This window comes from Aquila chrysaetos, chromosome 15 (genome assembly GCF_900496995.4).
Source record: "Aquila chrysaetos chrysaetos chromosome 15, bAquChr1.4, whole genome shotgun sequence".
Taxonomy (NCBI): domain Eukaryota; kingdom Metazoa; phylum Chordata; class Aves; order Accipitriformes; family Accipitridae; genus Aquila; species Aquila chrysaetos.
The window spans coordinates 7,879,682-7,895,301 of record NC_044018.1 but is presented as its reverse complement, the minus strand read 5'-3'; the positions used below and the strand labels follow the sequence as shown (position 1 = coordinate 7,895,301).

Sequence of the window (15,620 nt, the reverse complement as noted above, 5' to 3'; positions counted from 1 at the left end):
TCTTCCTCTAGCATTTCACAGTTTGTAAGAATCCCTTTATCATTATTCAGTAGGACAGAGGTGTTCTCGAAATGCATTTTCATATCCAAGACATCTCACCTCTAAGACGAGCTGAAGATCGTCCATATACCTTTCTTCTGTCTGAATGAGTTCGTGAATGTAGCCCTGCCTTTTCCTTTCCATCGGTTGCATAGTGTCAAGGCTTTGGAGGTCAGCACACCCTACAAGAAGTAAGCCAGTAGTTTAGATTCCACTCAGGCTATCAGATCTGATGAATTAACAAAATTGCACCAACATACACCAGCCCACGGTTCAGACTATATACACAGTGGTAAAACCCTGTCCACAGCAGCAGCAGGTTTCAAAATTGACTGATGTAGAGGTCAATCCCCTCCCCACTTTATGTCATTTTTCAGTCTGTCACCTTTTTATTTCTTCTAGCATCCCTTCTTCTTGTATTGTGATGCAGAATAAGAATTCCTGACTCCCTGCCACTCCATTTGTCTCATGGTTTTTCTCATCTCTTCTCGTTTTCTGCCCTACTGTTTCAAAATTGTGATTTTCTCTCACCTTATGCAATGTCTTTTGTGAGATGAAGTCATCTAAAATGTGTCTGGTTCTGACTTAGGACATTGCACCTTTAATCTCCACCACATTTCTAAAGTACTCTGCCTTGTTTATTAATTTATGATGCAAACCACAAGTACAAATTTGTAAAGTTATAATGCATAATGTTATAGTTGCGTAATTTGGCAGTTGCACAACTTTTCTTCTCCTTTAGAAACAAAATGAGCCTGAAGTATGTTGAATTATTTTTATGCATCAAGTGTGAATAATCAAAATCATGCACAGGAACACACAGACAGTCAATGACATGAACCCCAAGTTTTCTGTAATACCATGCAGACCCTACAGCTTCACACTGCTTTTTCTCTACTGTATACATGTTAGTAAGCATGACAACATTTGAAATTTAGTAACTGAATTGAAAACTGGTAAAAACAAAGTGGTGAATATTTTTAGATGAGTAAAGGAGAGCATACAAAGTCAAACTCTGATCCCTCTGATCACATGCTAGCAGAGTACTGCAAAGTAGCAGGGTGGGGGAAAATAAAAAGAGAAACAATTACAGAGCGTTTGAGAACATGCAGCTATTGCTTGATGTGACAGCATCAGATTTTACAACAACGTGAACTGTGGATTTTGCAGAATAGCAGGAAGGACATCGCAGGGCCTCATTTAGATCCGACATTTCCAGAGGAATGATACTTTCCGAAAGTTTTCAGGTGTCGTGGAAGGCAGCGTGACCTACAGCACAAAAGGCTGCGTCTCCCTTGTCACCCTAACACATCTAGGACACTAGAATGTGACTTTATTCTATTCACTGCCAATGTATAGATCTGTTTATGGGAAGGCTGCTCTAAATAATGAAATTAAAATGAGTTGGTATTAAATTTGAGGGGAAAAACAACAAGAAACACTAAACATTTCGCTAAACTTGATGTGACAGTGGCCTAATGGGAACCTCCCAGGCTTGTGCGCTCCCTGCTGCACAAGCATCAAGCTGCTCTGAAGGAGCAGCAACCTTCAGCTAAAAAGGAACACTTGTCAAATGAACTTTTATGATACCATTCGAAGTATTTTACTAGGGAAACCCTTTGAACAACACAAAGAAGTAAAACAGTAAATGCAATAGCTAGGTTTAAATCAGGACTTTTCAGTTCTGATTTGTACCCCTAAGGAGGATCACAGATCTTAAGCTTTCTGATAAGATTTGAAAAAATGCCACTTTTTACAAAGAGATCTGGGATTGCAGCTCTTTCGATCGTGCAGAATGCCGCTTCTGGCCTTAGTTATTCCCAAAGTTACAATCAGGCCAAAATCAGATGAGAAAAAGGAGTAAAGTTACAGACCAAAGTGATTCCTGTGAAGTTTGGTATCTCAGTCCATCAAAATGGACTGTGGCCAATATATGCTACTTCTGGATTCTAGTGTCATTCTCTAGTCCATACAGGACTGAGTTTAAGCCCACCTGGTTCCTAATACATGAAATTTTAGGATAATCAAGGGCTTGCACAGTAACCAGACTTTATTTCTCAGATTTGGAAGTCTCAGCTTTGACCACGTGGTTCTTTTCTACTGCAAGGTACGCTCCTGCAACAAGAGCAGGGACGGACTGAAGCTCCTCTTGCTGTTTGCTTGTATCACAGCTGTTAGAACAACCCACACGCTCGATTTGTGTCTCTCTCATGCCATCTGCTTAAAGTTGAAGCAAACACTGGAAGGAAACCAGGCCTGTTTATGTGCACCTAAAATAGACTTGGTTTATAAGCTCATTATCAGATACAAAAATGCAGTTAAATTAACTGGCTTCTGCACTAAGCTTGTATTTGGACTGTCGGCCTTTGGGATGAATGGACGAGTGCTATTTTATATTTAAATAAGCACTAGCGAAACCACTCCAAATTTTGATGGGTCTGATGATACTGGCATAATAACACAGTACACAGTCCTCACATCTGATTTTAGAGGGTGAATTCAGACATTTGGATCTGAAGGGAAGAAAGGCGAACGAGACAGAGAATAAAACAACCTACCTAGTGCGTTTGCCAATGTTTTTCGAAAGTGGCCACAGCAACCCATGGGCTCGCTGGTATGGAAAGGGTGGACCTGCATCTCTACCCATTCTCCTCCCACATTCCTGTTCCCTCCTTCCCTTGCATCAGTTCTGGCACTTATCTGACTCCCAGCTCACACCCTGGCAGCAAATGAATCCCGAGAGGGAAAAAGAAAACAGTAGTTTTCTGCTAGTTTAGCAGCCAGGAATGTGCGTGGAAGCAGTGAAACTGCCTTTTTTGGCAGCAGAAAGCTGTTGGTTTGGCTTCTGTCTTGTGAAGCTGCATCCCAAGCTCCCCATACGGCTAATGAAAAGCAGTGAGATTTTTGGGAGCGCCTGCAGAGGGGAATCTCGGCTGCCCACGCTGGGGGCTCACCTCCCTCTGGTGACTAGAGAAGAGGTTTACATCACCTTTGCAGGGCAAGCCAGCCCGTTCAGACAATCCGGGGCATGATCTGCCTAGCTCCCTCCCAAAACCAACATAGAACGGAGCAAGCAGCGGGTGTCTGCTACCCTTGAAACTTAGGGCACGGCAAGAGAGCGATGCCCACTACAGCTGTGGTACCTTTTGTGATAAATCCTGCTCTCCAAGACGAGGAAGCAGCTGTCTCGCAGGGGCAGGGTAAAACAAGCTGGAGAGTTTATAAACAGGAAATCCCAGTCTCTAAAGTTGTGTTTAAAATTATACCTCCCTCTCCAAATATACCTGAACAAGAAATACTTTCTCCCTACTAACATAACTAACCCTGCATGAAAAGCTACCGAGTTTCACAGTCAAAAGATGTTCTCCTCTGCAGAAAATTCAAATGTCTGAAAAACATGGGGTGCTGGGGGAGAAAACCTTTCCAATTACTGACATATTTTGGATTTGAGTACATTCAAGGGGAGGAATGACACTTTCTGAAGAGAAGAATTCCTCCAGTGAAAGAAAGATGAATGAGACCTAATACCATCTCAAAAAAAAAAAAAAAAATCCATTTTTTTCTTTATTAAAAAAGGGGGAATGAATTAAAATTCCTCACTTAAAAGCCAATTCCAGAGAATTCAGGTAAAAAACAGGTGGATAAAAGGCTTTCAAAGATGCCCAGATCTGGTTGGGCACCGAGTGCTTTGTCCCCTTCCCCAATGAACTTTGCCACTCAATGAACAATGAAAAAACATATTAAAAATGACAGCTCTAGAAAGACATCTTAAGCCTCAAACATGAGCTCAGGCACTTGCCCTGTAGGATCTATCTACACCAGAGGCATCACTGCTTTGGGTCACCAGTGAAGACTATTTAGGGATAGAGGTGGCCTATATAAACTGCATTTGTAAGGAAACAGCTTGGTTTGTCCAGGGGTGTGGGGTGGTTGGGTTTGTGGTTTGTTGGGTTTTTTTGGGCGGGGGGGGGGGGGGGGGGAAGTTGGTTGTGTTGGTTGTGTTGTTTGGGTCTTTTAAAAATTTTTTTTCTTTCTTTAGCTCAAGCCAGTTAATATGGCTGGAAAAAGCAGGTAAGAGGGGTTTTTTTGCCTGTATTAGCCTGCCTCTATTTTCCCAGGCTACCATAGAAAGACTACATCTCACCTTAAGTACCATGGGCTGGCATTAAAATAGTCCCTTTATTACAGCCAGAGAACAGACTGATGGTACCATGGGACATCACCCATAGCCATTTTACAATCTCTGCTGGTGCACATAAGGCTAATTCACTTGCAATGAACCCCTGTCACTGCCTGTAGCTATCAGCAGCCTCTTGGACCTACTGAAACCTGTGAAAAGAACTAATCTAAGAAATTTGCCACCGCGGAAAGGTTGGTTTCCATCAGGCGCTGGGAAACATAATAAAAACTTTCATCCAATCTCCCCTAATCAGTAAATGCAGTATACTCTCTTTGCTACAACAGAAGAAATTTATGATTCAATTTTCAAGAAGTAAAAAGCAAAATTAAGTCACTCCATCACAGAGCCAGGTAACTTAATGCTCATACCAAGCTATTCAGATGGGAAAAAATCCTCCCCAAATGGACAAAAAAAACCACAACAGACAAACTAGATCCTTTTACGTGTCCCTTTAATAAAATACATTTGCATAGTTACCTTACAATGGTGTTTAAAACCAAAGATGAACAATTGCCTCATGCTAAGAACAGCCTGCATTTGCACGTCTTAACAATCATCCCCAAACATGAATACTCTAGCTTGAAAAGAACAACAAAAGAGATTTTAAGGCAGCACACACCATTACGTAGCAGTTTTACTAGTTCATTACATTAAAGCAGCATGACCCTGTAGCAGCTCCCAACACTACTACAGGCCAAGGTCTGTCAGCATTCCTACGAGCAGACTTATTTACAGGTGTTTTCAACCCGACTCAAGAAAGTCACACAGGGATACAATCTGACAGAGCATCAAGATGGCATAAATATTCAGTGACTGGTAGGAGACGTTTCAATTATTAGCGCGTGAGTTTTTTGATGGAGCTTTATGCCTTCTGCACTCCTAACTGTAACGCTATTAACACTGACATTAAGATAGCGCTTTGTATGCTTTCACAGCCCTTCACCATCACTGACGACGCGCACACCCCAGCCCTGCAACCGGGTCTTGGTGGTGGCACAAGACTTTCCTGCATGGATCCAACTGCTGGATCAGGAACTCAGCTCTGTAAACTAAGCTTTTGTAAAACTACACTTTTGTAGGTTGTTAGTCCATTATGCAAACTAGACAGTTAAAAAATTAGGAAGCGTTTCAGTACCTGTTCTTGTGCATTTACAGCATCGTTTACAGTCTTACCCCCAATTGCACCATGGCCCCTATTCTCTGCTGGCCCACAGGAACAATATTAAGCAAGTATTATGCTGCAGGTAACATCATATTTTGCTTTCCTGGTTGGCTTCAGTTTTAACTGTTAACCTTGTGTGGCTCTGAGCAACATTTAGACTCTCAGTTCTTGACTGGGGACCATCAGTTCAACAAAACCCCTCTATTTTCCACCTTGTCCTTAGTTCCAAAGCCAACCTTTTTCACCCAAATAAGGGATGTACACTTCAACGCTAGTTTTACTTGGCTGGCTGGGACGACAGCTGAACTCAGCTCTATGGACTTGTATCAAGAGAGTGGATTGCACACAACCAGAGAAAAAGTAACATTTTTGAAAGAAAAAGTCTGATTTAAGCCCAGCGTCTATTAGCTACACCTCTTCATTGATACAGAACTTTATTTTAAAATAATCTTGCCTTAAATACATCCTCAGGATAGTCTCTCCCATTGATGATCTGATGCATGTATTCAATTCTTTCTGCCCCAGTGTGCAACAAGAGAGCAGAGCTCTCAGGTGATTGTGCTTGAGCTGTGTTAGGCAGACCTTTGCAGTAGAGATAAATATGGAAGGCAGGGACTACGCTCTTTCAATCAGCATTATTAAGGTGTATTATTATCTTTGTTATTACAGTTAGAGAATTTGAGGCATACTCAGGTAATACTGAAACATGAAAAGGTAACTGTGAAAGCCCAAAATGCTTCATTTTGATACTCATCAGTTCAAAATGAGGGGCAGCTGTTTCAATAATTATCAATGCTCAACTACATACCCAATAATAGGGCCACTTGTGTGAAACTCTACCTAATACTACCCTCATCTCCAATTGTATCAGTTAAAAAATGGGTAGAATGCCAGTTGTTTTTGGAAAATGCCATGTAACTATTTCCTAGAACATCCTAGATAGGATGTGAAGTTGGTTTTAGTTTTTCAAAGACAATTAGTAGCAATTTGGCATTCAAGGAAAACTGTCGCTGAACATTGGGAAGTCAGTTTGGCTCAAATCCCACAGGTTAACAGTGCCTTTTAGAAATGGGATAATTTATAAGATAAATTATTAGACTACAGTAAGTGACTGCTCAATGCCACTGGTGTAGCACAACACACTTGCACCTGTATTAAACAGGCTTTCAAAGTCAGAAATTGAGAGAAGGCAATTCAGGGTGATTAGCATATTTTAGCAGAAATACTTAAAATGTAGTTTCATAAGGAAATCAAGTCAGCTAGAATACTTGAGGAAATATCTAGCACATTACTTGCCTACAATAACATGATTTCATTTTATAACAAAATATTGGTTTAGATAAAATACATCCAGAATAAAAACCCATTTGTAGTTTTATGTAGGCACATTGCTGTAGTCCGTATTGCACAAAAGATATCTCTCTGAACTAAAGGGCACATATACATTATTTGATCAAGTATATTAAATACATAACATAGAAGTTTTGGAGAAAGGCTTTTAAATCTCTGCAATTGGACTAACCTTTTCCTGATAGTACCTTCACAACATTCATATATATATATATATATGTATATAGTAAACAAGCAGTGTTTTGTAAACATTTCTGATTGCATAAGTGACCTTTGCTGTTTCGTAACCAACTTCAGGAAACCAACTAAATTAAATACCGTGTCTACTAGTTCTCTCCTGTTGTTACAGGAGCACAGCACTATTTAATTAGACAAGAAGTCTGCTATTAAATTAATCCTTTTATTTAAAGGGGTATCAGGGTTACAGTCCTGAAGTCCTGGTCTCTCCTTCCCTCGCCCCAAACTAATAAAATGTGGGCGCCTTTACTGCACCATACTGCTGACATGCCATAACTGCACCTTTAAGGACCACTTTTGAGCTGAGGAGTGTAGTTCCATTTCTAAACCCAAATGCTCTGCCTTCAGCTCCAGGTGTCTGTTAGTGTTTCTTTTCTGGCAACATATCTTTCTTGAGGTTACCCATGTATTAGGCTGCAGCTTTCAGATAGTACTTACTTTAAGTCACTGCAGACCATAGCCAGATAAAAACACTATTCAGTACCGTTAAATATTTAATGAAGAAAAGGGGCAGGGAAAGGGTCTAGTAGCACAGAGGCCGTATAAGTACTTACTGCAGTAACTAGTACATGTTTGCTGTTTGCTAAAACTGAAAGCAAATACGAATTATTGGAATAAAGTATTTAAAGGAAGGAGGTTGTTTAGGGATAGGATATATCGAGCCAAAACAACCTGAATTCCTGCTATAGTACTACTGTGAAGGGAGAAAAAAATTAAAATATCCTCCACTCTATGCTTAATAGTTCTTTCCCCAGATAAAAAGGGCATTAAAAGGCTGGATGGACTGCGCCAGATCTAAATCTTAGATCTTGTAGCATGTTTGTAGTCACAGTGACTATCAGCAGCAGAGACAGGTAGGGTTTGTTTCCTGGATGAGCCTTGCAGGCTGCCAATTTTAAGAGCTCAATATACAAGAGATTACATCAAGTCCATTAGAACAGTCATCAGCGAACATTTTAATTCTGCAAAGTATGTACATTACAACATTAAAAGAACACAACTGCCCATTCAAAACAGCTCAGATAAACTGTGCAAATAGTGGGTCTTTGTGTGTCTGCAATCCCACCATGCAAACGATAACTTGATATGCATGCTAATGATCTACAATTATCAATACCAAAGAAAAATACTAAAGGAAACAAGAATGAACAGCAGTGAAAGCCACACAAAGACCCACTATCCTTTCTGCTTTTACAAATCAACTGTAACTGTAGATTATAAGAAAACCCACAAAAAACTAATTTCTTGACTGGATCTAATGTTCAAACGAAGCAAAAGGATTGTGTCAGAGATATGTGAGCAGGGCTGGCCACCCTGCCTCCACGCTACAGTCAAACTTGGATAGTGGGTCTCTGAGGTGCTTTCACACTGGAAGACAACATTGGGTCCTAAAAAAAAAAACAAAAAAAAAAATGAAGGATAAAATGAACATAAATTTGAAGAGTGAAACATATGAGTTCTATGGACAAAGACAGAACAACACCAAAAAGACCAGAAAGGAATGACTAACATTCAACTTTCTGAAAACAGACATAATAAGCTTCTACTCTTGAAATTTCATATTTATAAACACATACAGTTTTAAGTACTTGTGACCAGCCATCACTGACTCTGAAAAACACTTGTAGCTGATTCATTTGAAGAAGAAAGTTTCTTCCCAAGGAAGACTTCTGTTATGTAGACTCAACAACACAAGGTGAAGCCCTAGCGTTTTTTTTAAAGGCAATGGCAAAATTCCCTGAGATTTCAACAAAGCCAGGATTTCTCCTGAGAAACTTGTAATGAGGCATTAGAAAATCAGATAAAAAGTAAATTTGTAAAGAAAAGCCTCACTGGAATTTATTCATATTGGCACATAAAAATTAACATGTTCAACTGTTCAAAGCCTGAAAGAAATGAAAACCTTGTCTCTAGTAATATGTGCCCATGAAGTAGCATGTACCACATCACTCAATATACCCATCAGAAACCAAGGTCTACACAGTCTAGAAGAGGCACTGCAAAGTCAGGTTAAAGGCAGATGTATGACGTGGGCTGCAGCTGCACACACCTTGTGGGCAATCCAGAGACTATTCCGGTCTCCAGGATTTCAACCTGGAAGCTTTATCAAGCCTGACTGACATTCACCAAATAGTTTTAGAAATACAAAATGACTATGTCACTATGAACTAAGGGATTGATTCCGTATTTGATCCTAGGTAAAAGGGATAAAATTCTGGAGCTGTTGAGTAAAACCTTCACCTTATTAATCTTCATGTGTTAAAAAATGAGTGTGGACCTGCAACACCTCAAAGCCACTGATACCATGAACTCTTACTCCACAATCATGAAGAGAAGTTACTTGGCAATAATAGAGAACTTCAAAATGTGTGGTCCATATATAGACATAGAAATGCATCTGCCATGAGCATGTCAGTTCAGAAGTTGTCTTTTCACTATGAACACCCTTGAAAATTGGTCAGCTTCATTCATTAGACAGTGGTGAACAGGAATTACTAATGATCTTTTGTGCATGGAGATAAACTTCTGGAAACACAGATCCTTGTGTTGAAAGGACAGGACTTGCCTTATGTCTCTAACGTGTTGCATCTACAAGTAAGGTTGGGGAGGAAAAAAAAAAGGTAGATCTACTGGTATTACTATAAACATCAAGTTTGTACCTAAGGAAATGCACACCGTTGTCGTACACATGTTAAGAACAGTCTATGGAGAAAGGATCTGTTCCCAGTCTAACCAACTTTTGCCATTGCACTGGCAGAAGGCAGAGAAGGCAGGTTTAGAGGAAGGAGGCGCTTATCAGGCTATGGGGACTACCCGGAGCTCACGTCAGAGCACATGAAGGAGTAACTTAGATGCCTGAGGAACTGCAGCAATGCTGGGCTATGAAAAGAAAAAAGAGTGAACAGAAACAATAACTATATATATACATTAGAGTAGAAAGAACTGGTACAATATTCAGCTCTATGAAAGACCAGTCTCACAACAGGAGATGAGATACCTCAGATAAGGTGAACAAGAAGCCTCTGCACACTGAGCATAGGTACGTTCACCTGGCTGAGTTGTCCAGCTCTCGGCAAGAATGTCTCCGAAAGGTGAACAGATCTCTAACACGAAGAGACATCCAGCAACCAAGTATGCAGATGTAGCTGGAGCATCCATCCACCTTGCCTCCATCTGAGGTACATGAGGGGAGAAAATCTCAACTAAAGAAAATGTAAGGAGAGGCTCAGACTGGTCCCATGGATAAGAAGACAAACTGAAAAAAGGTGTCTCACTGAAAAAGCTAACACATAAGGAGAGAACAAGTTTCTAAGAGCAAATGTTTAAGGCAGACAAAGACTGGCTGAAATGACAAAATTATCTCCAGACCAGGCCAACGGGAAGAACTGTAAAGTGGTAAGTACACCCTGCCTACCCCGCCTTACACATCCCTTGCGAAGAACAGGAAGAAAACCTGGTAGACGTGTCTTAGACAGGTACTGGCAATACACAAAAGATCTGACCCTGAATGGTTGAGCAAGCACTCAACAAAGAACAGAAGATTATACATATTCCTTTACTTTAAATCTGCACCTATTTATATTTTGAAACCTTCTGTGTATCTTGTTTATCCTTTATGACTTCTGTGCAAACATTAGAATAAGGGCTATTAAAATGTCATTAAAACATGAGTAAGTCTAACCATCACCAAGGTCACTGAGAGCACAAGACTCAAGTATTTTGTGTTCTGCAATCACCAGGACTCAGCTGTATTTAAGAGACCTGTTGAGAGACCTATGACATGCTTCATTGATTTTTTTTCCTTGCAGAGACCCTATGCCAGGATGTGCAGCTACGCCAACAGGAAAAGTGATCTTGTCAGCACAGCTTATTCTGCTCAAAGAGCTATTTCAGCAACCTAAGAAACATCTCACTGACCTAAGTTCCTCCTTTGCTAGGGAAGTTTGCCATTACAGCCATAACTAGTAAGTCCCAGAAAAGACTCTGGATACAAAGGTGGTCCATATAACAGAGTTTAAATTTGAGGGAAAAGCAGAATTTTCCTAAGCCGCAAACCTATTTGAGTAAACCAAATCTGCCTGCTCCCTTTCAAATAGCATTACATTTGACCATCTAGAAAAGACAGTGGGAGAAACTGCTATTCTTCAATAGAAACATTACAATACTCAGATTAATAATTCTTTAAAATGTAACAATGCATTTCTCAAAAATACTAGTGACAGTTTCTGCGCTATATTTAAATAAGAGCAAAAAAAATTTTAAGGAAATCCAAGGAAGTTTGAAAGTTCAGTCAGTACATATTTAAATATTTCTCTGGTTACAGAAGAATGGTACAGCACTAGCTTACTGCTAACACAACTTACTAGCTCAGATTTCACACCATACGAAAGTAGCCCAGCTGAAATCGGTGTAACGATATTTGCACAATGTTGCGCTTGAGCTTAACAAGCCATGCTGGTTTTGAGCAGGCTCTGGACTTTAAGCAGGATTTTTCCTGAATTTTCCAAATGCATATGTTTTAATATCACAAAAGAGTGGCAAATTCCAGCACAGAAGTGATATACAAGTTAGCTTATTTGAAATACTCAGAGTACTAAAAGAAAAAAAAAAAAAAAAAAAAAAATTCAACATACTCTTCATTCACCAATAGGTGGATTTTGTTCATTGAGCACCAGTAGATCTGCTTCATAGCAAACAGACTACTTCTTGGACAAAAGTTTAACGACCAAGTACAGATGACCTGGTGCACATCTGCTCATGTGCACATTTGCTCATCTGACTGCCACTGGCTGACCTTTGTCTATACACTTTCAAAGGAAAATTCTGTTCACACAGCCACAGTTTGATGTGGATAGAAATATTTTTACTCCACAACATTGAAATCTGAGAAAAAGCCTAATGATGTATCAGCAAACAATGAGAAAAACTTAATCATCATATCGAAAGTTTCCAATTACAACTTGGTCTTAGCATTGCTTTTGTTGGAAATTAGTGGTAGATGTTATCACCTTGCACTTATCACATTCAGCCACATAATTCTAAATGGCAACACACCTGGTGTGACAAGCTAGTATCTCTATAATTTTTGAAAATTCAGAAAGTTTTAATACTCAGCCAGTGTCTTAATTTTATAGCCCATCTGGATTTAGTCTATACTATTTCTTCAAAACTGAGATTATGTAAACAAACAAAAAACCCAACGACTTTCAAAGGATCATTTTAATGATTTAGATATGCCTAATCAAAAGAATGTTAAGTTCAATCTAAATGCTGAAGTTTTCAACATCACAGCCACACCGGCCAGAGGCATTTAAAAAAATTAAAAAAAAAAAAAAAAAGAAAAAAAAAAAACCAATGCATTACCAAAAATGTGAGCACAGATGTAATTTAGCTAAAAAAAAAACAAACAAACAAACAAAAAAACCCAACAAACAAACAACCTCAAGAACAGTGCATACTCTATTTTGCCCAGGTACCATAACAAGTTAACCAGGGAAAATATTTTAACTTTCCAATCTAAGCTGCACCTTCATTATCGAGTTTGTGAATTGTTCTGTAAGAACAGAACTATGTTGATCAAATCTTAAGTGCGCACTGGTCCTACACACTAGCTATAGGCTATTAAGAGTGAACCTCAACCAGACTTCTGGATGCATATCTTTATACTGAGAAAACTACAAATGACGCCTAGGGAAAAAACAGGAAGTGAAGGGACAAGGCTTGTTTTGTCAAAGGAACAACTCTGACATCAAGATAGATTCCCAAACCCACTGATGGCATGGGTTGATATAAAAGTTGGTTTAATCACAGTGCCGCAGGATGAAAAGCTGAGGGAATAAAAATGCTGGTAAATTTCTCTGGGGAGAGGGGCCAAAAAAAAGGGGGGGGGGGGGGAGCAGGGGACACAATACCAGAAACCTTTACTGTGTTTACATGCAAAAAAACAGCAGAGAAAATTTTGACTGTCAGATAGGTGTATATTCTAGCATTCAGTTCTCAGCCTGCTGCTGATAATTTTCAGCTTAACATGTTTTGATATATTTCTTGTTTCTCAGAATTGGATGAGAGCTGGATTGCTGGGAGCCAGGACACATGTATTTACCATAGGATAGATCACTTGCTAATGCTAGAATCTTTTTCCTCTCCTTTCTATGGTTATTTTTACTTAACTGATAAATAGTTTAAATACAAGTTAAAGATGACTACAGCAGACATTTTTTCGTATTTTATAAAAGTCGAGCAAGTTCTATAATCAAGCACAGTTTGCCTGCACTGACTCCCAGTCCGTGTCGGTTATCAAACATCAGCATCTTTAATGGAAGGGGAACAACTACCAAATCTAATATTTTTAGGTCACCCTAGCACTCATACTATCATGCACTGGCTGGTTGGTAACGTGCTGGTTGTTTGTAGGTTAAACAGAAAAGTATTTAAAGTACTTAGTACTATTGTAAAGTATTTAAAGTACCAATAAATTCAGCTGATGCCTGGAACTCCAAATTCCAAACACAAAGCAAAAGAATAGCAATGCACCTTTGAAATAAAGTAACAAAACTAATAAAAAATAAAAGTTGCTTACACTGCTGACTTGGATCAGAATCCGTGGTCATCTTCACGTAGTTTGAGGGGAAGAGACCTGTCACACCACTGATTTCTCCTTGCCACCAGTCAGCATCATCTTTGCTCAGTACATTAATAAGCTGCCCTTTGGAGAAACTGAGCTCATCTTCATTGTTTGCCATGTAATCATACATCGCTATCACTTGACACACTATGAAGAAAACCCAAATATAGTAGAACACTGTTACACAAGTATTGAGACTGTTTTTGAGTGTTTTACATAACCACAGGAAAGAAACAACAATTTCACGTACACTGTTACATAAGAAAAATGCCACATGATCTTATCTTGATATGGAACTGTCCTCCCTTTTCTTTTACTTTTTTTTAATTGGGCCAGGCAGTAGTATTTATTTCCACCTTATATATCTACGCACTTACACAGTGAATTGATTCAGTTAGTATAGCATCTATTGACCTTCTAAACATTTTAAAATATAATCAAGTATGCTTCTGTCTCTTTTACTGGCTTGAAAAAGAAAGATAGTTTGATTATCTTATAGCTGACACTTGTGAGAAAAACATGGCAAAGGCAGAGGAAGTGTGCATTAGCTAATCAAGAACTGCCAGTTTAGCCAAACGGAAGTTTTTTCCAGTAATAACCAGGAAGCTGTTGTATAAGCAAATCATAGCTGTGGAGAACTGCACAATTTAAGCATGCAGAACCAAAAAACCTCCTTTTATGTGAAATAATCTAATTTGTACCTGGCCAATCAAATGGAAAAATCTAGTGGAAATTTGCTGCTTAGTCTCCCTCCTTTTAAGGAGCAGTGCATGTAATTCCAAGGTGTTTGTCAATGATTGCTAGTTTTCTGTAAGATTTTTGCTAGCGTTTGGAAACATGGAGTTTCCAAATGAGAAGAGTGTGGCTCTTCAGTGCATTCAGCAAAATTAAAAAGCTCTTGCCATAGAAGATGGACTGCTGATTCTCACAGATTTCTGGATATAAACATCTTTGTATGACTGAGGCTTTCCGTTGTAAGGTATGTAGAGGATTGTATATGCTAGGGAGGGACCCTATGAAGAACTGTTTTGATAAAGAAGTTGGGAGATTTTACCTTTCTTGGACAGAGATAAGAGCTGAATGGACAAGTCTGTCAAAAGACCCGGATTCTGACTAGGACTTTACCTTCCACAGCGATACCACAATCAGATAGGGCCATTAAACATAACATTACACTAGTTATGTAATTCAGACTAGTATCCGAACAATTGAAGCAGTTACATAAAATACTCTAAATGAAATATAAAGTCATTTTTTTTCACCTGAGGGAGCAGCAGATGTGGTTCTTTCACTGCTTGGACCCAGTAATTTCACATGGCTGGCAGGGAACCATCCTTTCTGTCTCTTTTTCCCTCTTGCCTGTAAATGTTTAAAATGGGTATTACAAAATTAAGAAACCAAATAGTCTATAGACTGGAAAAAATGCAACGAATATGTCACACAGTTTTGCCAACAAAAGACAAAAAGCCAGGCTTCCAAACACCAACTAAACAGATCTTAAAAGGAAAAAATCTGGCTAAAGGATGAAAAAACCCAATTCAAATAAAGCTGCACCCTAATACGTTCTGGCAAATGTATTAATCCAAAATTTTAAAGTGCAGCTTATTATCTCAGTGCACAATTTAATTGCAGGGCTGAAAATTCACTCTATGAACATTCCACTTACACATCATACAAGGAGTCTCTAATAAGATACCCAGAACAGAGGTAACAATTACCATAAGCTACTTTTGAAAATCCTGACCTAAGTATTTGATATCATTTCCTACCTAGTACAGCATGTGAGAGTTTGAAAAGGATTTTCTCATTTTTTAGTCTTTTGCATTTTTAGTCCCACAGGTAAAGATGATCCCTGCACACACTGAAGAAACAAATATACTTCAGAGTGCACAAAAAAGTCAGGATGTAAAAGTGAGCATAGATTTTAGAAAGCAGTAACTGCAGACTGAGCTCTATTACAACAAAAAAAGAAATTAAAACTAGCAAGAACTGACAATTATGTATCTTAGCTTCCATTCCCCCACTTT

General features: G+C 39.1%; 2 protein-coding genes across 7 annotated transcripts in view; one reads left to right on the top strand and one right to left on the bottom strand.

Annotated features, from left to right (window-relative positions):
* ITSN2 (intersectin 2) overlaps positions 1–15,620 on the bottom strand; it is an 86,035-nt gene that overhangs the window by 9,150 nt on the left and 61,265 nt on the right. For 5 of the 6 annotated variants that reach the window (XM_030037843.2, XM_030037847.2, XM_041128897.1 and 2 more), the window contains 3 exons: positions 14,856–14,952; positions 13,549–13,740; positions 100–221 (listed from right to left, as the gene is read on the bottom strand). In XM_030037843.2, the coding sequence (XP_029893703.1) occupies positions 100–221; positions 13,549–13,740; positions 14,856–14,952 (411 nt within the window). Of the gene's footprint in view, positions 1–99; positions 222–4,653; positions 8,357–13,548; positions 13,741–14,855; positions 14,953–15,620 lie in introns of those variants that run through there. The other variant, XM_030037848.2, reaches the window with a different exon arrangement.
* Positions 1–15,620, top strand: part of FAM228B (family with sequence similarity 228 member B) — a 43,760-nt gene that overhangs the window by 26,866 nt on the left and 1,274 nt on the right. The window lies entirely within an intron of this gene.